Raw genomic sequence first — 23,646 nt, forward strand, 5'->3', positions numbered from 1 at the left:
CAGCAATGACAAAGCAAAGGGCTGACCCCAGCCTGAGGAAAAGAGAATTTCTTTCTTACTTTGTTTATTGCTGGTATATGTAGAGGTTGGTACCCAAGGACTTTGTGGGATTTGGCAGATAAAGAGTTGCTTTGCTGCCAATTACCAATTGGTGGAAATTTCTGAGCCTATTTTCTCTAATGTGGTAATTGCTTATTCTTCTAAATCTGCAAGAGAAGCAGATCTTTTATGTCTGTCCTATTGTTGGCACAGCTTGAAAGGCAACCATTAAAAAGAAAAACCACTCTGTAGATGGCTGTGTTCTTACAAATGTAGCTCTTGCAATTCTCAGAGATCCTTCCCCATCCCCATCTTACTTCAACTCCGAGGAAATACCAAGTTTTTTTCTTGCCTTTTTTGAGAGGCAGTAGGATTAGGACTTATGTGAAATATGGAAGCAATGCTGAAACTCAGGAGTTTAAACATGTGTTAAATTCACATCCTTTGATTACAGAACTTATGGTTCGTATTAACTATGGGATAATTTTGTTCTCTATTGATGTATATAGCATGGCTAGTGACAAACGATCATGTAAACCAGTCACCTACCAAGTAATCTCATTTTTAATATTGAACAGTACAAAGGAAATGCTGTTTGCAAGTTTTGAGTACTCATCTGACTTCATTAATCTTTTGCTACAGGAAGGCCTGATAACCATAACAGAAATACATTTGTGGTAGTTTTTTTTCTTGATTACTTTGTATGAAATAGACAATTATCTAGCTTTAAACCATAAGATTTGACAATATTTGGGAGGATTTTTTTACTATCAGATGTGTAATAAAAGGGTGGGGTAATTTGGAGCATTAATACTGTGTAATCTCAAGTACAGAATTTCCTCAGTCTGCATTTATACAAAACCATCATTTCACTTTCATTAAGCAACAAAAAAAATCTTCAAGACTTTTGTGATTGGTTCTGAGGAAAAATAATCCCATGAAAATAACTAGGCTTCTACTTGGCCATGCAAGCTTCTGCCATACCAGTTTTTGTCCTCCTGACTTTGAGGTTTTGCTAATAGATTTGTCAGAGCAGAGTGTTTTCCTTACTTGGCTGTGTTTTCCCTTCTCTGTTCTTTGCTGGAATATGTCACTTTCCTACCGTGAAGCAAGGACAGCCACACTGAAGCTTCTGCAGTCGAGAAGTTAACCCTTCGGTATCTCCACTGACAGTGGAGCATTTATATCTTGCTTACAAAGCTTTAGGTAGCAACTCTTGAAAAAATATAACATGCAACATAATAACGTGCAGGACTCAGAAGCATATATTACTTGTCACCTAAAAGAAAAAGGAATATTCACTCCCAAGAAGTAAATAGTTTCATGGATGAAAGTTTAAAACAGGACTGGAAAAGTAGATGTGCCATCTATGCTATACCCCATTTCCAAAATACTGAGAACATAACACAGATAAACACAGCTTATTTCAAAAGCTTTTTTTCAATGGACCACAAAAATATTGACAGATCTCTTCAACCCAAAAGCTCCATAATTTTCTGATAGTATTTCGTGTAAGGGACACCTTAAAAGTAAATGAGTAATTATAGATAGTATATTATATCTGTAAGTATACAGACTCATCACGCTCTTCTCTCACTGTTTTTTTCTGTATTGTCCAATGACTGATTTGACAGTGCTTAGTAGGGTGATGCTAGCATAAGTAAAGTTAATTTTGTATTTGTTTTGTAGAGGTAATTCTAATAACAGCTGCAGCAGTTAAGGTACCCGTCAGAGATGGTAGGTCTTAATGGAAACTGAAAGAAGTGTTCAGTCGAAGAGACATTAAAGGCTGACAGCTTATCAAATCTAGAGGGTAAATATTGGCTCTAAAAATCAGATGAATGAAGAGGTTATTTTCGCTTTCAGTAACTAAAGGCTGTCTACATCTTTGTAAGAACTGTTGAGCTAGAGGCAAAAGAACCAAAATCTAAATGCCAGTAAACATTGAAATATTTAAGTATATTCATCCGCATCCCAGAATAAAATCAATAGCACAAGGTTAACTGGTTAGAGTAAACCCAGTGCTAACAAACCTCATCTAACATTTGAAATAAAACATGACACAGGGTAAGATAGTCTTATACTAGAGTCTAGAATTGCTTTCAGAGAATAACTGAGGCGAGATGACTGTCCATTGGGTATAAGATATAAGTCGTGTAAGAATAAAATTAAAGTGGCCCAGTTATTGAGGAAGTCATATGACAGGAGAAGAGTCCATCCACAGATAAAATGATGAAGTTTGTCGTTTGTTGTTTTTTGCTGTTGTTTTTTTCTTCAGACTTTCAGATGGTAGGCTCAGAAGTGGAATCAGTGGTTATTTACTGCTAGAAGGAAGGAGGAAATTGTGTACTCAAACAGAGGAGATAATTTTGGCCTTCATCCATGGACATAGAAGTTTTCCCATCTGTGGTTATTTAGGGAAGGCCATGTTATCTGAAACTATCCTGAAATGAACTGAGCTCTGACATAGATGCTGAGGTCTGAAAAATACACTAAGTTTGAAAATGTACCTGCACCATTTTCCCACCTCTAAATCTTGTCAGGGAACTCATTCCAAAGCAATTTTCTTTAATGTAGTCATACAAAGGCCACAGGTAGGTAGTGTGTCATTCAGGACTTACCTCAAATAAGTATTCACAGCTTCTGCCACAGAGTGCATAAGATCATTATCATTCTGAAGAGCAAAGAAAATGAAACAAATTGAAAAAACAAATTTCATACTATTTCACATTAAAGTAACAAAATCAGGATGCTGAAAGTATTGAAAGAAAAAAAATGACCGTCTAATGAGTCATCTAAGATGAGCATCTTAAGCTGGCAGTAAACAATCACACTGAGAAAGCTCATTAACTCTGTTGCATCTGCAGAAAATAAAGGTCACGCCATGTGAAACAGCCACAGTCAAATAATGGAAAACAACGAAGCTTTCTGAAACAAAGATATTTTGGAACTTATTTGGAGGAAGGAGAGTATGGAAAGGAACCCGTGCATCCTTACTTACTTGAAATAAAAACCTAAAATAGAGAGCAGATAAATGGATAACATCTCCTTCCTTTCCTCCCTCGGGAAAGCATAATTCCAACTTCAGGGGGGATGTGGTGTAGCACTACTCAGAATGTAATGGCTGGGGTCCGCTGAGCGCAGATTTAATCTTCTCGTGCAAGGTACGGCTTAGATAAATAATCAGTAGTACACACTGCCAACAAGCCATCAGGTTATTTAAGAGGGATGTTAAAATAACAGAGTATTTGTTAAAAAGAAAACAATCAGACCCTGATAGGAAGTCAGCACTTCTAAATTAAAGAATGGGGAAAAAAAAAGCTGTTATTTTAACTAAAAACAAGCATATGTGTACTGCTAAAACTGGCATCCAACTTGCCAGAGTCTTTCTGAATCCACAGAGAGGATAAATCTTTATAGTTTTTCAGTTTTTGTCTGTGCACTCCAAGAGCTGACAGCACTTAATACAAATGGCAGGCTGCACCGCCTGGGAAACAATCACTAGGAAAACAGTGGTGTCACCAACAGAAACACTGTATCTTTGCTGATGTATGATTACAGTAATTTCAATACTGGTTTACAGTGTGTAGATGTTAGAATAAATGAAGGGTATGCAGTCATTGTCTGCCATCTGCCACAGTAAGATGAAATCACATGACTTGGAAACTAAACCTTGGGAATTTGTTGTGTCCTGCTGAGCCTGGCCATTAACAGATAATTAGTCTGGTTTAAAAAAAAACCTTCTGAATTCATTCTGCAGCTGTCATATGCTAGATTAGAATTTGTGTCACAGGTCCATTGTCACTTGGAGATGTTGAATTCTTTTCCCATAGCTAAATTATCCTTTTTCTAATTCAGGATTATCAAGTCTAAAGACACAAACTTTAGGAGCCTGCAACACCTTACATTACAACCATATCTGAATGAGATTCAAGATTGTATTTTCCCTTCTTCTTCGCAGTAGCCTGTGAACAGACTTCCTAGTTCTGAGATGCGTCTTTCAGGTTGTCATGTTGATGAATCTGTTACACTAGCTGCAGCTTGGTTGGCTATAATCAGATTGTTAGTCTCTTAAGTCAACTGAAGCAATAACACTAAAAACATTAAAATAAGCTAATTATAAATTAAGCTTCTAACAAACTACTATAACTTTAAGTATCCTGAATGTGTTGGTACTAGAGTTCCCCAGGATCTGGGGCAGTTGTCATGTTACATGCAGCCGTGTTACACCTGGGAATAACAGTCCAGTCTAAGTACGTTTAAAGGAAGCTCTTAACAACAATCCTCCATGTAATCACTTCAGAAATAAGAGAAGTATACAACCTGTTCAGGTCTAGAACCAGAAGGAACATCCTGACTGAGAACGTTCAGGTGCTATATTGGAGTTGGCAATCTCATATGCTTTATGTCCAGAATGTTTCCCAAGAACACCTGCTACATCTTTATCCTTTATACTGCTTGCCACAAATCCACTCTCAAATCCACCCTCAGCATCTGTAACAGACTGAAGACCACTTGGAATCACTAGAACTTTGTAACTTTACGGATTATAGAAAAGAGATCAAGAGTATTCATGGAGTTCTTGCCCCCTACATTGCCACATAACTTTATATGGTGTAACACTATAGCCTAATGGAAAGCACAGCAGTGATAGCAGGGTAGCAAGGGCCTAGTGAGGTTAAGCCCAAATGCAGCAGCTGTGGACACAGAAATAAAGGAAATAAGTCTGCTTATCCTTGGAAGGCCATAGGTACACAGTGATCTCCAGCAAGATACCCTTGCCTCCACTGCCATCCCTTAAATGAGATCTGGAAAGGGGTGAATCCTAGCTCCTGCCCTCCCAGTCACTCAGGTACACTGTACACCCCTGTGCTCCCCTGGGTTGGCCCTGCCTTCCCACCAGGTGCTCAATCACTGCCTCAAGCTGTGACTCTGCATTCCCACTATGGACAGACTTCTAGGCAGCTCTAGAAACCAGGTAACACTCTTGCTTTGTGAACAAAGAACACTGGTGTACCTGACTCATGACTCAGAAGAAACTAGATAATACCCACATACCACGTCTGATTTGATACGGGTATATGAAGAAGCATAGTGCTAACAAGTTCCCTGCTACAATTAACTGTCCCCAAAGCAATAGGGCTCACTCAGGCAAGTTTATCTATCTCTTGCTGATACCCATGAAAGCTCTGATACAATAGACTGTGTAAACCCATTAGAGTATTTGTAACATTTGTGTTATTGGATACTTGCAAACTTAAAATAACTCCACGTTGCATTTCTTAAAGCATAAATACAGTAAAGCCAGTACTGCAAGCACAGGAATAAGAGTAAGATGAACAACTGATGGAACCTGATTCATGAAGTACCATAGCAGCTGTGTTTACTTCTTTCTTTCTTTTCACTTGGAAACAGTAAAATCCCATGCAGTTCAAACATCAGAGGCCATTCATGTAAACAGAGAACTTACTTCCTTCAGTCCCAGGAAACTTTGCTAAAAGGAATTTATTCTTACTTCATTTCAGGACTGAGAAGCTCATCGTAGTCTCCTAATGTGAACTACTAAGAAAACCATAGTAGGAAATGGTCAAAGGTGGTGTTAAGAAACCTTTTGAATCTGAGAGGCCTTCATTCACTACTCTAAATAGAAACCTTCATCTAGATTTGTGTAGGGTTTAAGGAAAAAAAGTCAATACTTTCATTTATTTCAGAATATTTCTCTCAGACATTTTTTCCTACATTCATCTTCTGAAATATTCGACTAAAAATATTTCACATTTATAATAGTAACGCTATAATACGATGGAAAGTGCACTGATAAAAGCAGGGTGACAAAGTCTTTGGGTGTAGCAAACAACGACAAACCCAAATGTTTTGTTTGCTGAGCCATGCATAAAGAAACAAAGCAAGAAAAACTACTTACCTTTACAAGGGCCACAGGTAGGCAGAAATCTCCAACTAAACACCTTTGCTTGCACTGCCAACCCTTAAATAAGGTCTGGGAAGGGGTGGAGCTAGGATCCACTGCATGCACCTGAGCTCCTCTTGGTTGGCCGTGCCTTCTCACCTGGTGCTTAATCACTGGTTCAAGCCATGACTTAGCATTTCCACTACAATATCCAAACAAACTCTTTATTTGCTAACATACAAAATTTAGAAAGCTATTGTAGTAAATGAATGAATAAGGGTGTTTAATGCTGCTTCTTGTGAATTACAGGTTCTTAGCTGCAATTTCCAAAATAAATCTGATGACTTGTTTGCACATTTTGTGAATTGAAAATTTTATTCCAGGAACATCTGGTTTAGAACTTGACTTGCCATCACAGTAGATTAGCCTATTTTAACTTTATTATTGGAATATGTATATTTTAATAACTAGGAGATATAGAATAAATGCTAATAGTACGAGTGTGCCATAGTCACAATATTGTGGGAAAAATTTCATGATAAATGCTGCAAGAAGAAATGTGCAGATGTTATGTAGACAAGGTAGATGAACAATTAAGTCTTTTTTTGTTGTGGTGTTTTTTGTTTTTTTTTTTAGGAAGTTTTTCAGTCTCACTGAATACCTATGTAACACAGGATGAGTGTGATTGATATTACATATCTACTAATGCAAGTTAAAAGGTGTATCTAAGTTCAATTCTGTTCCAATACAAATCAAAAACCACAAAAAAAAAATTATCAGAAGCACTGATGCATTCTGTACCTCTAAAAATGATTAATTTAGCTCCTTTCTTAATCTCACCTGAAACTTTCAAGAAGACATTTTCCAAGACCTTAGAAAAAGAAGAAAAAAATATAAAACAAAATAAAACACCTCTTGTTGTAGAGCTATAAAAATATGATTAGCCAAACAGAATCAATAAGGCCAGATCACAGACGCTTAAACCCTTCAATCTTTGATGACCTAATTTAATGAACGTAGTTTTCTAATGAGAACAAGTAGAACAGTGATCCACTTTATAAATTTGACTTTCAGTCTTATCCATGTGTCTTTTAAAATAGAATTGAACATCTGAAATATTAGGATGAGGATTTTTTCATTATTCACTCCTGTAGTCGTTACTGAAATAAAGAATGGACTCACAGCTTTCAGGAATTTTATAGAGCTACTTCTGATTGCTGAGAGAGCAGCCAGAGTACAGTGTTGCACAACCATACTTCACTCATTCTAGTTCTCCTTAGTCCACGTTATTATAATACATTCCTTACATTAAGAACTATGAGCTATGGAAAACTACACTGCTCAGGTATTAGTGGCAAAAAAAAAAAAAAAAAAAAGAGACCACTGCTTCAAATAAGGATTCTTGACTAATAATAATAAAATGATAAATACTACCAGTAATACCAACGCTAAAACCTCCTTTCATGAAGATAGTCCTGTCACCAGGGACTTCTCTGGATGTTTGCATAGCATTTTGTTTTTCAGAATCATCTCTTTTAAGAGAAGGGAAAAGATGTCCATATGGCAGAGTTTATTAGTGAGACCCTCTTGAAATTGCATCTGCATTAAAAGAAAAATATGCCTTGGACTTGATTACACAATAGAGTGCAAAAGTGAATCTACCTCTCAACTGGAATCTTTTTCCCAAAATTTTTCCAAAGTAGTAGTCTCTGTGTTTCCATCTTGTCCCAAAACCCAGTGACTGTTTTGTTTCCTGGTAAAAACAAATACTGCTGCACATTGCTCTGAGCTTACCGTCTTCGTTACTGTAAAGATCAGGAAACCAGGGAAGGAAAGCTGGAGTTCAATGTTTTCACATTCAGACTCTACCATGAATCGTTGTTAGGACATTGGTACATGGGATAAGAATTGGAACATTTCCTTGTTTGCTTTAAGACAAAAAGTGCTCTGTGGAGTTCAAAGTGACTTGGAGTTGAACTAAAAAAGCCTTAGCAGGTGTGCAATGAGATATTGGTTTGTCCTGTGTAAACTACTTTGCTAGGGGTGAATCTGAAGTCATATGCTCTTCGTGACTTTTTTTTCCTTAGCTTTTTATATATCTATATATAATTAATCTCAAAATGTTTTAAATGATTCATCCACTCTCATACTCTTGAATCATTTTTAGCCTAACTAGCCTACTTTAAAATATTTTTAGCTACAAGCTAGATAATGAGTGGACGATTCCTAGATGTTTGTAAGAGGTCCTCATCTGTAAACTGTCCTCAGCTGTCAGGAAACAAGTTAAAATTTCGTCTTACTCTATAAAAGCTCACTTTTAACCATCATTTACTATAATAGAAAGTGTAGGTTTTCTGTGAAATGGAAAATTTAGGATTCAGTGAGAAAGAGACCTTTATCAATTATGTTATTATATACATATACTTGAGTTTGTCTGTGTATTTTGTAAAATACATGTAAAAATGTTTTATGAATCTGTACCCTCAAAACAACAAAACATGTAATATACATATCTTAATAGGAAGTATAATTTAAGCAGTTTATTCACCTCTAATATCCAAGTGAAGTAGATTATTTGATGGTTAAATCTGGCTGTTAGTTCTTATATATTAAGCTGTACATATAATCTCAACATTCACGAACATACGTATATCCAGCTATTTTAAAGACTGAATTCTCACATTAAAATCTCAACTCTGAGAAATTCATTTCCAAGAATACCAGCACTTATGCCTCGATAAGCTCAAAGGTCTCGGTGGCTATATCTACAGCTGCATTGTTACAGGGAATAAGCACAAGGTTAGGCAGTGCTTGACAAATTAATCATTTTTGAAACTGATTATAAAAGCTCTGGTTGTAAATTGCTACTGTTGCCTCACTTCTGTAGCATAAATGGAATGTCCACCTTCCTCTAATACACTGTGATACTCCTCCATTGCTTTACACTTGGGATTTGGTTCTGATTTATGTTTCTTTTCATTTTTTCTCCTACTATTGTGGTGTATTTGAACTACCTCAAGTGATTTTGGCCTAAAGGTGTATTTTTCCCCCCATTTTTCAAGCAACTGTAGTGTCTATGTGTGAAGCTATAGAAGTAAAGTACCTCATCTCTTTATAAAGATGTTTTAAACTTTCACTTCCATCTCTAACACAAACTTGGAGGCAGTTGAAACATGTATGTATTTTAAGCAGTGTGATTTTCCTTATGTTATTCTTAAATATTGCTTCCGTTCTATTCTTGCCGAGTTACTTCCCTCTGTGTTACTTCTTGTGATGCACAGGGCAATACTCAAACTTTTCTGGAGTACTTATTTAAATTTAAACTGGAGGCGATGCTACTGAACAAGTAAAGCATGGTATGTGAAACTAGGGAGAGACTGCATTTGTGCTGTGACTTGACTTCTATGGTGTTTTATTTTTTTTTTATTTTTTATTTTCTTTAGCCTACTATTTTTAGTGAACTTCAAAGTATTACAAATAATTGATCCAAAGTCTTTCCAAGAGACTGAGAAATTTTCCTGAACTCAGTGTTTGTACTGCAGGCACTTTGTCTTTTAGACTATTCTCCAGCTAGACCTTCAGGAATATCCACACTGATAGATACTGAATTGAGAAAATTCAGCATAAGTCCAGTAAGCCTGACCATTGCTCACTTGCAGGCTTTGAGTTGTCATATTTTGTTTAATCTGCATCTTAAATAGGAAAAAAAAAGAAAATCATAAAAATTAGTTAGAGGGTTCAGTACAGGTTTTTGGAAGAAAGCTCCTTTCACTCTGAGCGTGTAACCAGATTTCAGGATGACTGAGTTATTGTGGCTTTATTAATAGTTCTCACTCCTTTAAAGGCACTATTATGTAACTGCCTTGCACGGAATGTAAACGTTTGTATAATAACTATACAAAAAATGGTTTCAAATCGATCCTTTGAAATTCAAACAATTTCAAAGAATTGTTTAGACTAGTAAGTAGAGAGTTATAGAGCTAAAAAACACTGCTATATTACTCTCAACAAAAGGAAAACCTGTCAGGAAAACATGCATGGAATACTTAGCAGATGCAGTATGAACCATGGATTTCTGAAGAGCAGCAGTTGGCTTTTCTGTACAGTACTTGAATCAGCACTTTCAACATGGTGTTCATGGAAAGCAGATGGTTTTTACAAATCTAACTAGAAATAGTAAAGTAATATGTGATCATTTTAAATTCCCTTATCAGGTGTCTGCATCTCCACCAGAAATATTTCTGGAGTCTCAAGAAAAGAAAAGAAAAGAAACACTCCACTGATCCACATGTGCTTTCTAGAAAACTTTTAGGATTGTGCTTTTATTTTGGGAATAAAAGAGCCATCTTGCCTCTTCTTGAGAGCTTCCACTTGCAATTAATTTAAAAAGGACTGGTTAATGGCAAATAAGAGTGCTTGTATCAATACAAACCATGTTGCTAGAAATCTTTGTTAAGGCAGCTTCTATGAGACTTGCTTCTTTGGGATGGCTTTTCAAGTCAGACGGTTAACTGCCAGCCCATTTTAATGTGCTAGTACAGAAAATGTCAGGGTAAGTAAAAACAATTAACTGTGATCAGATATGCTCATGTAGATAAGAATTAGGACTCCTGCAGTGAATTCGCCAAAAGTAGCTGGGCTTGCGTTCTAATTTTTGAATACTAAATCAGTCAATCATTGGCATGGCCCCACAGAGACCTGATTGGCACACACAGTGAAACTCTACCCAGAGCTACTAAAAACAACATATGTTCCCAGAAGCTGCTTAGGAAGCTCTTTAAGCACTGGCTAGCATCTACTAAAGCTTTATACCTTGAGAGTAGAAATATGGACAGCAGCAACCTCCAAACAATGGAGTAGTGGCAGAACTATACTCCTGCTTTAGTAATAGCAATTAAATGGATTAAGGCTAATACTTCTGTAAACAAGTGTAGGAGTGGTTGAAATTCAAACCAGAAATCCAGTGTGTACAGAAATTCTCTCAGTGGGAGGAATTGCAAGAGGGTAAAGAGTGTAAAGTGAATCTGTAGTAATGAATATGTATCACATATAACTAATACATGAGATTCAGGGATAGTGTCTTGACATGTCTTTGTGTAAGTCCCTGCTTTCCCTTTTTATGGTCTGTATTATTTCAGGACTGTGGTACTATTTCAGCAGTTGAAGAGAATGTCAGAAATCATCACTGAAGAAGCGTATCTGTTTTTTGCCCAGATGCAAGCTTGTGCATTGGTCCGGTGCTACACACCTCCCTTCTGCATGAGCATGAACTTAAAATACATTTCAGTTCCAGAAGGATCACTTTATAGAGAAGAGGTGCAATTGCAGCATGACTTCAAGCTGGCTGTGATACAAACAGCAGTGAACTGGCAGCAGCCCAGTCTCAGCTGCTGCTGGTGGGACACAGGATGCTGATATTTTGCCTCATGCAAAGCTAGAGCTCAGCTACCTTGGATTTTGAGCAGTATCCCGTTTAGAAATTGCATGTAGATTTATATTTCTGGAAAGCATATTGGTATATTTGTATATATCAGTATACCTTTTGAAATCGTTGCATTTCTTTCCCTTGCACTGATAACTACTCACACTACAGATTTCCATTACCACTGCTGGTAATTGAATTGGAAGATGTTCAAGCAGGGGAAAAGAGGGAAGGGAAAGCTGTGAGTGATGCTTTCTTCTGAGTCATCACTGGAATTCAGTGTTTATCAACGTTATGTACACCTCTGTCCATATGGATAAATTAGTGTACCTGTATCTTAGTATTTGTTAACTCATTTATGTATTATTTAAGTGTGTATGGGGGTACCATGGTTATGCTGTATAGAATCCTGTTTATTCTTTCTCTAAGGAGAAATCTGAGAGGGAGAAAAAACGACTGATTTTCAATCCTATTTATGAAACAAGTTTGAGTCTTTTGTTTTGCAAACTTACTTCTATTTTAGATTATTTAAAGACATTATTTTTTCAGAAATGTAAGGTATGCCTATACAGATATTAATTATGTCCTTGAATTCCTTTTCAAACACTGAGCATGCTGCAGGCTGATATTTTAGATCTGTAAAATTCCCCAGAAATACAACAATGTACCACCATCTCCAAACTCAGATTTTTATCTAGTTATAGAACAATCTGAAAAGCACTTGCAAATACACTTTTCAGCTCTTTATGAGATCGTCTTATGACTGCTTAGTCTTGGTTAGGAGGTTGTTTTGGGGTTTTTTTTTAGGGAAAGGAAAAGGAAGGAAGTTAAAGTTTTTTGTTTTGTTTTGTTTTGTTTTGTTTTCCTTCTCTGTTTTGCAAAATAATCCTTGTAAAAGTAATGAAAAAACTATAATCTGAGGACTCCCAAATCTTAGGTGTAATGCTTAGGTGTTTCCATCAGCAGCAGCAACAGGTGTTTTTTGAGCCACGCTGAGCAGCTTGATGCCAGCCTCTTTAAACCAGAGCAGAGCAAAGAGCAAAGTCATGTAGTGCTGTAGCTCAGATTCAGGTGGACTGAGCTGAACCTTGATTAGTTCCACATGTTGGCAGCTGTGATAGGAACACCATGAGACATGCCAGAGAGGTGCTGCAGCCAGAGCAGCTCTCACTCAGTTCTGTGCGAAATAAAATGGTTGAGTTTCACTGTGGTTGATTGTAGGACCTGAAGACAGTGTCTGCTCACAAACATTGGAAGCCTGGGATTGCAGCGGATTATAGCTGCGTGCCCCAGCAGCTCTTCTCATCTGAAAAATCAAAGAAATGAGAGTGAATTTCATTTTTCTAAATCCTTTGAAATGCACAGTACATGATTTCCACGTTTGTCAAGTAAGGTGATTCTAGCTAAAGGCATTTATTTCTTCAGTAGTGCAGAGGAGCTAGTACTATGAAAAAAACCAATACAGTTTATATTTTAACTGCATTTGTGTCATTGAATCCATAATATTTTACCGAACTAAGCCAGCTGTCTGTTCTTAGGTCTGCTTTTTTCTTTTAAAATTCTTTTTTAATACAAGTAGCTTTTATTTTTAGACTATCTACTCAGGACTAAGATGGAAGGTTAGCTGTATGAAGTCAGGTGCTATTTTTGGTTCCACATTAGTCTTCCCAGTTGTGCCACTAAAGGAAAGAATCCGTTATGCTGACTTATTTGAGCTGCTGTGATTAATGCCTCCGTGGGCAAAGATATAATTCTGGTAACAAAATGCTGTGTTTTCCTCTTCAGACAGACTAGACTACGGTCATGAGTTTAACATCAATTAATTCTGCTTCCATTTTCCAATTATTTCCAAGTTTAGTAAAGGTGTTGTTTGTGTAACTCTCTGAATTGAGAAGTGCGATTCTGAACTTCACTGCCATATATCACATTGAAATAAACAAAACCTTTTTAAAGTCGTGTATAACAGTAGGGAAAAGGTTGTTCCAGGGTATTTTTTGTTACAGAGAATAATGACATGTTTTGTATGGTATGAGTGAAAATTATTCAGAATTTATAGAATTTTAGTCCCTTTCAACTGTAATTGTTCCTATACCTAAAAAGCTGCACGTAATTAGTGCAGTATTTGAAATACTATTTTGCAGAAAGAGGTCAGGTCTTCCCTTTGGACGACAAGCGAGCAGGCCTTGCCAAAAAGTCCCACAGTACTGGAAGATACATGATAGGAACACATTTTGTGCATATTTCTAGAGCTTATTTTTCTGGCAGTCATTTCCGTTGCAGTGAAGCTGATCTGTCTGTTTGAAATGCACCCAACTGCAGTCTCCCATTTCCACATGTATTCATTTTCTGAATTAAACTCTAGAGATACTGAAAAATAGATGCAAAAACCTGTTTGGATTTAAAATTAAACTAAAATGTGGTATGTGCTGTATTCTGTCATCTGTTCCACATAGCTGCATGAGCTCTGGTGCCCTGACCAGTCTGTTCATGCAGTCTTTCTGCAATGTCATACTGTATTAGGCGTTGCCTGGGCTTACTGCCAAACTTTTTCCATTTACAAGGCAGCAGGCGAATACTTAACATTTGTTTTCTTTCTTACTCTTCAGATTCCCTGTAGGACAGAAGGATTTTGTCTCCTTCGTTTTCACTGCTGTAACTCATCACAGGGTATCTGTGAAAGAAGGTTCATTTTCTGATTATGACTCTAAGAATGTGTCACAGTCCATGATTAAATAGTCACTTAGGAAGCTGGCCTAGGAGCATTATTCTTCTTTCTTGCAGTCTGTGTTGTAATTTTCCTTTTTTTTTCCCCCCACTTTTCCTGAGCATGGGTACAAGCTGTCTTTACCCAACAAAAATTGAATATATACAGATTTTTTTAATATACATGCATTCAAGAAACAGAATTCTTTTCTTGCTGTTTATTGAACTTAATGAAAGAAAAGACAATTAGACAATGCCTTGTGGATGTTCTACCCCAGAAATCAGATTATAACATACAGCTTTACAGCACTGTTCAGCAGCTTAGTGGCTTACTTGATCCATTCATAGAGAAAAAGGAGACATTTTCACAAATGGGTTAATTGAGATTGTGATAGTGTTAGAGCATATAGGTAATTGCTAAAAGTAATTTCTTTAAAAATATTTTTTATTTTGTATGGAAATATAGAGGACTATAAAGGAAAATGAGTTGCAAACTAAATTTGCTGGTCTCAAAGTCACTAAAATGCGCAGGCATCTGACAAATCAGGTAATGACCTTTTTCATTTTGTAGCGGTTGATAAGTTTTGCTTTCTTTCTGCGTGACCTGACCTAGTTAAGCCTCAAAGATGGCAAGTGCTTCTTCTCTACCCCAGTAAGAATGTTATTATTCTACCTTAGATTTCAGATCAGTCTAGGAGTGTTATTGTTGCTGTTCTTGTGTACTCTAATGTGGGCTTCCATGCTTGCCTGGCTCTTGCAGTTTATTTTTCACCTGTTTCTAATTCCCTTAGCATGGTTGCCCTTAGCACTGTAATTTCTGCCAAGTGAACATGTTGTTAATTAAAAAGAATACTGGCAATTACAGCACTTTATTTATTTATTTTTTTAAGAAGGGTATATCAAGGATTCACTAATTTATGACTTTTCTTTGTACGTGTCTTCTTCCAGGATGTATCCTGGCTACTGATTTGGCTGTTCTCTCACAGTTTAGTGGAGACGTGTCAGGAAATGTGTTTCAGTATAAACAGGCAAATAACTGCCTTAAGCTAGAGCTGAACCTCTTTTGTTCTGGTCTTGGTTTCAGTAGTGAAGGACACATGGTTTAATAAGTAGGTAAGAATAATGGTTAAACACATCCATCCCTTTTGGTTTGGTCAAGTTGGTCTGTGGCAGTGCAGAGACACAGGGGAAGTTACAAGGTAAGAATGTGTTAAAATCACAGCGCTCAGTCTGAAGGGGTGGGATTGCCCTTTTCACCTTCCTTTTTGAGTTCCTGAGGATGCTCAGAGGAAGTTCTTCCTTTTGAAAGTTCAGTCTGCCCTTGCTGGTGAAGGAACTGAAATAGAAAATGGACAACTGTCCTGTTTCAGCAGGACTGCTTTACTTGTACTTTGCTCTTTAGGACATACACAACCCCTTGAACTGCAGCGATGCTAACTGTTTGAAAAAGGGAAACAAAAATGATGATTACAGAGCTAGCTTGTGTGGCAAAATATACACATATTTTACTTCTGCTTACTCAGAAAGAAGAGTTGATGCAAAGGGCAAAACTGTAAGGACAGTATAGCTGTGATCTGGCCCAGTCAAAAGGAGTGGCATTTCTCAGCAGAGAAGTGAAGACCTGTCAGATTGAAGGTAGCAGCCTGGAGGCTATATCAAGTTTTGTCACACTGACATTTAGTATGTTGTTATGTTTTTTGGTAGCAACTCCTGGGAAAAAAACAAAAACAAAAAACAACAAAAAACAACACGTATTTGTTCAAGAGCTTCAGCATTTAATGCCTGTCAATGCTGTTGAGCTGAAAATACATCCATAAATCCAGCTTTTACTAGGCATGCTGCTTCTCTTAGTTTTTCCTTTGCCTCGTATGTTATGCACTTCCTTTTTTAAATATTTACACCATATCCTGTTTTCCTGAAGTCAGTATGTACAATTCTTTTCCTTTATTGTTTAAAAACACTTAAAATAATCTTGTCTATCATTTCCAGTTTGGATATTGTAGTTCAATTTCCATCCGATGTGGGGATTTTGTCATCCAGAGCAGATTTCCCCAGATGCAGGGTGTGGCTCTACAGGCACTGAACAGTCCTGTTGCTGTTACTTAAATTGAGTCAGCCATGCTAAATTGAACCAAACCATTTGCCTTTAGAGCTCATCATTCTACGTTTAGAATGAAACATAGCTGTGAAGCTGGAATAAACATCAATTTATTCAGTGAACTCTTGGCTGGAGGGTATTGATACTGATCTGCTCTGTGGTTGGTTTTTTGGTTTGTTTGTTTGTTCTAATTTGTCACCAAATCATACTGTCTGCGTTTCAAAGATACATCACAAGTGCATTTGTTAAAAGCTGGACTTCTTTGTTGTTTTTTTTTGTTTTTTTTTACTAAAACTTGATCTTGAAACTAGTTAAAGGTAATAAATAGTTAAACACAGTGCTATTTACTTCAGTGTGTGAATTTCTTTTTATTCCACATAGCTGTGTTGGAGATAATTGAATATTTTAAGAGTATCTATTCTTTGTGAGCTGTTGCACTGTTAGTTGGCACGAATAAAGTAAAAACAGCATTGTCATAGGCTGTGGATGAAGAGGTCAAATATTGTTGTGCACTATGTCCGGTTTTGCTACATCAACAGCAGCAGTGTTGGCTGGGTCTTGCACTCTGGTTGCCAGTCATTGCTTCCTGGCCATTACTTGTCCTTCTTCTGGCTCAGTGTGCGATCACAAAGCTACACTGGATGATCTGTCATGGCTTGAATCTTACCGGTATAACATTATTTCTCCCATGGAAATATATGCCATTTCTTTATGAATATCCAGGAATAAAAAAAAAAGACAGACGGTACTTATGTTGGCAATTTCTACTCTGTGTTCTTGACTGGGTATATATATATGTCTATGGAAAAAATCTGTGGAAATAAAAACCTTCTTTAAAAAAAAAATCCTTTATTCCTCACCACATTTACAAAAGGTTTTAAGGTGCACTTCCAAGGTTATTCCTGTCATCTTTTGTGCACAGATCTTTGTAATTCATTGGTATATAGAAGTGCTCTATAAACAGCGAAAGGATAATACCACACATGGTATCATGCACCTCCATGTATTTCCCACTGACATAAGACCCATCATTCTGTCCTCTCCAAGTTACAGCTTGGATATTACTCTGGATGTGCTAAGGAGAGAAGGAGAAGCTTTCAATCAGAACAGGATTCATTTCAGCTCAGCATTTAAGTGTAACCTGCTCTAAACAGCACTGTGAGGGCACTGGAAGCATTAGAAAACAAGTGTTGGTTGTGCAAAGCCTGTGGGAATAGCCCATACTTTGGAACTTTGGATGTGAGCTTGTGCTTCACGGAGTGCTGTTCTCTGCTTCCGGTGGTGCACCCAGGATGATCATTCTGAACGCTTTCTCAAAGCTTTTCTTATAGTGGTGGGTTTGGATTGGCTGTTGAGTTCTCTGCCATCCCACTCCTTGCAGATGGGAAGGATGTTTGGTCTTTTTTTTTTTTTCTAATGCTCTGTTTTGCTTCAGTGGCGATGCTCCTGTCAAAAGGAAGAAAAAATTCTGAAATCTCTGGAAATAGCAAAGTCCAGATATTAGCAGAGAGTACAGGGAAACACGTCCCATGTAAGCAAAACCCTTAAATTTGTACAGCCTTTTGAATCAAGTTGTTACTGCCTCTTTGGTAGCAATTTCAAGTGCAGCTTAAAATGTCCCTAGGCAACGTGACTAGATTGGTGTCGAGACGATAAGATAAAAATAAAAGGATTTTGTTAGTGGCTGGAATCCTTTGTCTCCCTAATGCAGAGAAAGAAATACTCGATACTGCAAATGACACAGCGTGTAGACAGAGCTGGAGGGGCACCTGCTGCTCTTCTGGGTGAGCTACCATGACAACTGTGCTGCTTCTGGCCGCCCAGTCCCTTCTTGCAGAGCTCACAGGGTCATTGGTATTCTGAGCGCTGCCTGCTGCAGGCAGCAGCAAGCCCTCCCTCCAGATTTGCCAGCATTTGCCATTATCACCCTGGGTAAAATATGCAAATGGTTCTGACAGGTAGCTGGAAAGGAGAGAAACTCCCATTTCCCTACAGGCAGTTATTTGTTTTACCTGGTTAATTAAATGGTTTTACCAAATAGTTCTACCTTTCCTAGCTTCTGCCTATCTTTTATTCCCAATTCTCATTCAGAGTATGCAATGTTGAAAAAGAATGTTAAAAATAAGAGAAAGGGCGGAGGAGGTTGGGAGGAGGAGAGGATGTAAAGCAGTTATCCTGGAAAATGTTGATCAGATTAGTTTTAGGAATTATCTTGCTACCTGTAATCTCTTCTTTCTTTTTTTTCTTTTCTTTTCTTTTTTTTTTTTTAGAGAGAGTTAAAAAGAGTTCAGTGGGATTTATTTTGTGGCATTATTGGTTTTAATTTCTTCTACAGTGGATATTTACTCCTACACAAACAGACTTCTAGAAGGGTTGGTTGTTTTTTATTTTCATTTTTTCTGTGATCTTTGGTTTTGTTCCCTTAAAAGAAGATTTAAACCATTCATCCTTTTGAAAGCCTCATCCTTCTTGAATTAGATTGTAACATTATTACTGTGACAATTAAAAACAGAATGAGCTGTAAAGGGCATGGAAGGAACCCTGTATTATTATTTTTCTTCTTGTTCAATGCCTTGTAATAAAAGAGACAATTAGTGGTTTGGTTTGGTCTGACATGACATTTAAAGATGAAAATAAAATGCCTTAGAGCATTAAACAAAATATTGCAAAGCATAAGTTTTAAAAGGGTTTGCCCACAAGCCATCAGAATACCAGAAGCTTTAGTGCCACCAGTAGGGTTTCTAGCTGTTTTGGTCAAAGCCATCACCATGCACATGCACACATAGGCAAAATTACAGGTATACATGTAAGATAAGGTTGCCTTGGAGGTAAGGGGCAGTAGTATTTACATTCTTGACTGTGAGTTATCGTGCACATGAGGAATAGCTCAAGTATTTAAGAACTACAAAGACTGTTATTGTAAAAGAATATTACAGTACAAAGGAGTGCACAAACTTATGAAGCGTTGCTGACTAACTGAACATTTTGCATTCAAAAATGCTACACTTGTTTATTTTTACTCTATGTTTTGCCCTGAAGGTGACGTGCTTGCAGGACTTCTTTGGAGATGATGATGTCTTCATTGCATGTGGACCTGAAAAATATCGGTATGCTCAGGATGACTTCGTTCTGGATCACAGTGGTAAGACCTCCTAGAAACAGTCAAATTCATTGAGATCTCCTTCCCTAACCTCTGCTCAATCGTCAAGAGCTGTGTGATGTAGGAAAATGTGTGTTGGGATATATTTTCCTGTTGATTAAACCATTTTCCCAACTCATTATCTGTATTCTGTATATCTGTCAAAATGCACCAACAAACATGATCTGTTTTCTTGGGAAACAAACCCTTTCCCTAAAGCGATCTGGAAAACAGCATTGCATTTTAAAAAGTTCACTTACATTTCTGATGTTTCTAAAACCAGTTATAAACATTTTCCTTTGACAAGTGTAAACTATAAGATGGCTTCCACGTGAGTTTTGAAAAATCGTATGTGCAACTGCTAATTTCATGTCTCAGATTGTCCTGCTAAATAATTCGTACTTCATTCTTGAATGCTGTAGACCAAATGTTCAGCATGTTTATACTGTGAGAGTTTTGTGGGGAACAGTAATTGCCCTGGCAAGAATAATCAGTTTATTTGAGGACAGCTTTGGGTTGTGTATTTATGCTGGTTTTTCTGATTGTTATAAACATTCTAATTTCATTACAAAATCTTCTATTACATTAAGTAGTATAGTTATATTTTTAACCACAGTGTTTTGTACACTTGAATGCATTGGAGAATTCAGCTCTCTCCCATTCTACTGTTATTGCCAACGTGCTGCTTTCCAGAACTACCTGAGTATTTTGATTCAAATAAATGGTATTTTTACATACAATTTGAAACTAGCTGAGATCCAGCTGTATTCTTGTACAGGCATAGGAGAACCCGACTGGATCACCTCACATTACAAATTCTGGTCTGGACAAAAAATATAAATTCCTTCGTAGATCTCACGTTTAAAAGTTTGCTTTTCCCATTCTAACACGCACAGACCAACTAAGCTTATTTCCTTACTGAGAAACTAGCAACTGAGGGTTGATTTTTTTTTGTTCGCCCGGTCTCTTCACCATCAATAATCCTTGCTTTCTATAATACTTTTGGAGTTCTTAATAGATAAAAGCAGTTTCAGTACAGAGTGGAACATGGCTTGGGCATACAGCTGTGCATTTCATTTTTGATGATGACATGATACCACAGTCATGGCATTGCCATCACAGTGATTAATAACTGGGACAAAAATAAAGGGGAAAATATGATTTTAGATCGGGGGAGATCTGCAATAGATGCTAACTGTAGGAATTAAATTATTTCACAAATGTCAATACATGTATGATTATTTATTCCTTTCTTATTTGGCTTGTCCTTTATTTCATGATATACAGTTGATGGTAAATTACAGTAATCTGTTGTCTCAGCATTTTGGAAGCAATAGGCATTTTTCACCTATTCAGAAATTGTTTGCAACATCAGCTTCTTGCAAAAGAAGCTAAAATAAGCTTGCTGTGCTGTTGCCCCGTGTGAAGCTGCCATTGCAGCACACAGGATTCACTGAACCATCAGAGAAACATCGTCACTGACTGACTTCATTCAGCTGTGCCTAGGTACAAACTTGAATGATGGTCACAAGCCAAATTCAAGACTTTAAGTATGACACGTGGAATGTTACATAAAGCATTTGGCTCAAAAATATTTATATGATGTGTGGGTTAAATTCTGAGATTGACTGTCTCATTTGGTTTGGCAAGCGTATTTGGAAAATACTGATGTTCTTTTTCTGGATAATAAACAGCAACTGTAGGCTCTGGGGGAAGCTGTTTCACTGAATTGTTTTTCAAATTCCATCTGCTTGGTTTGCAGAATGCCGTGTTATGAAGTCATCTTACTCCCGATCATCTGGCATGAGGTATTCTGGGTCCAAAAGTCCAGGACCTTCTCGTCGAAGCAAATCGCCTGCCTCAGGTACAACTTTTAGGAAAGAGATAAAATACAGTAAATAAACAAATACATAAAACAATCTAAGCAGTTGTTTAATGGGATGAAAAAGCTATTGGCTTTTCTGTGAAATAGGAGTGCTGTGCTTAGTTTTCTGATGAAAATGCTTTGTCGGTTTATCTCACAGATTTAATACTGGTTTATAATAAAATGCACATTTATTTTTGAATCCTGGGAAAGAATATTGTTTCTATTTAATAATTGAACATCCCTAAGAAGTTTCATTTTAAGAAAATCCGAGTAATTTGCACTAATGTATACTTAGGATACAGTTTCAGCATAGCACTTGATTTACTTAAAAACTTAACTATAAGATGTCTAGGTGGTTGAATCGATGGTTATAGAGTACAGTGTTAAATGTCTTGAATTTGAAAGCTTTCTCCTATATAAACCACATAATATAAAAATACAGCATTTTGTTATTTGAAGCAAGTTTAGGAGCTATTCTGGAATATAATTACACATTAACAGTTTTTTTTTTCTTCTTCTGCTTGTACTCTGTGTAATTTCAAAGTAAGGTTCACATTGTGTATTTGACAGAAGTTTGAATCCCATCTGCTCCAAACAGAGTCTTTTATACAAATAACAGAAGGGAGAACCCTGTCTTTCCTACTTTAGTTCTGCATTTATTTTCTAAATAGAATAAAACTTAATCGATTTATTTCCCTTACACCTGGAGATGTAGCCCTGAAATCAAATGATTGAATACATAAATATATGATGCTCTGTTTCGGTTGTAATTATATGCATGTAAGCTCCTGTGACCGTATTCAAAAATGCAACACATTCTATATTTCATATCCACATCAATATATATTTTGCTTAACTGATGCTGGTTAAAGCCATTATATGTCTGAGAGTTCTTTAAAAGTGGAATATTTTTCTTCTGTTTGAAAAGTTTGTATATTTAACCGAAAAGCTTCAAACAGTGAGTTTCTCAAATGATCTATATTTCATGCAGTCCAAACTGCAGTGAGATTGCATGGGATACATATAGAATATAATCATTATCAGTAGTGAATGCAAAGTATTAAGAAATCGGCACTGTCACTTCCTTACTAATGTCTTCTTGGGCACCTCCATGGCTTAGGTTAATTTGAAAATTTATCAGAAGTGTCTGGTATTTATCCTTCTGTTTACTTGCCTTTTTTTTTTTCTCATGTAGTGTGTAGTTATCTTTATTTTCCCTTCTTTCTTTCATGCATGTTCAGAGCTGTTTAATAACTTTTCTCCTTAATGTCTTTTTCCTTTGTGTCAAATATATGAGCACAGTTAAGAGGGGTGGCCACTACTCCAGTGCTTATTCTTCAGCAAAATCCCCAGGTGAGCCATTACTGTTATGGCTGTATATCACTAGTTTGTCTCCTTCCTCTCCACTTCCCCTTTCCTCTGCATCTGTGAGTTTTTTTTAAGTTCGAAATGCACATCTTGCATTTACTGAGCCAGAGCCATAACACATGCAGTGTTTTTGTGTAAACGGATCTTTGAAATAATATAAATGATGCTTTACATTTGTTTGTTGGACATCTGCTAATGATGTCAGTGTTAAATTTATAAAGATATAATCTTACTACGAGCAGAGGAGCATTCCGGGAAGCAGAATGTACGTGTGTATGATAATAGCAACTTTCAGCTAGTGCAAAAATACAGGGGTTAAGATCTTGTGACAAGACAGGTGCAGAAACATGTGCCACACCTTTTTATTTGCAGCCTCTTGCCCTGTTTCATTTCTTTTGGTATTTTTGAACTTAGGCTGGAGCAAGAAGAAACCTCTTTCAACCTTCAGTTCCAAGTCAAAGTTTCACTAGTATCGCTCTAAAACGCTAAATCTCTTACAAGCAATACATGCTTTCATTAGCAAACAAGTTGTGACTTTGGACCATATTAAAAGTTAACAATTGGAAAGTTATTCGTAGGTTTTTCAGTTTTCAGCATCTCAGTACGGTAAATGGTCACCTAACATGTACTTTATCTAAGGAAAAGCAGAGATTTTTTTTCTGTATATTCAGGCTGCTGGAGGAAGAAAACTCAAAAAGTACTTATACTTAGAAAATAGTTAAGAAAGGTAAGATTTGCATATACATGAAATAATCAACCATCAGTTCAGCAAACGGGCTAAGTGCTAAAAATAAATACAGGCTGCTTGTGTTTTCTGTGTTAAAAAAATAAAGTACCGCTGTCTGCAGGGAGGTTAAATTCAATTGGTTCCTTCCAACCCCTACAATTCTGTGATGTCTACAGACATCCCTTTCAAATAGGATTCTCGTCAGACTGTGCTATGTGTTGAATAATCTCAGAAGGAAAATAGTTGGAAGGAACCTCAGGAGGTTGTCTAATCACACCCCTGGCTCAGAGTGCCACCACACTCGGCCCGCAATCACAGCTAAGATACTAACAAAGAATTGGAATACTCTGAGTGTATGACGGGATATTCTTTCTT

General features: G+C 36.9%; 1 protein-coding gene across 4 annotated transcripts in view; it reads left to right on the forward strand.

The window, feature by feature from the left end:
* The window catches only part of DCLK2 (doublecortin like kinase 2), a 75,955-nt gene that overhangs the window by 17,545 nt on the left and 34,764 nt on the right, over positions 1–23,646 (forward strand). For 2 of the 4 annotated variants that reach the window (XR_010622200.1, XM_065736360.1), the window contains exons 3-5: positions 19,210–19,312; positions 21,072–21,173; positions 22,479–22,529. Coding sequence is in view for 2 of the 4 variants with exons in the window: in XM_065736360.1 (XP_065592432.1) it covers positions 19,210–19,312; positions 21,072–21,173; positions 22,479–22,529 (256 nt within the window). In the remaining 2 variants the exon portion in view is untranslated. The remainder of the gene's footprint in view (positions 1–19,209; positions 19,313–21,071; positions 21,174–22,478; positions 22,530–23,646) is intronic. The other 2 variants (XR_010622201.1, XM_065736361.1) reach the window with 1 other exon arrangement.

This window comes from Cyrtonyx montezumae, unplaced genomic scaffold (genome assembly GCF_038088225.1).
Source record: "Cyrtonyx montezumae isolate F1298 unplaced genomic scaffold, pur_monq_1.0 scaffold_2, whole genome shotgun sequence".
Classification (NCBI taxonomy): Eukaryota; Metazoa; Chordata; class Aves; order Galliformes; family Odontophoridae; genus Cyrtonyx; species Cyrtonyx montezumae.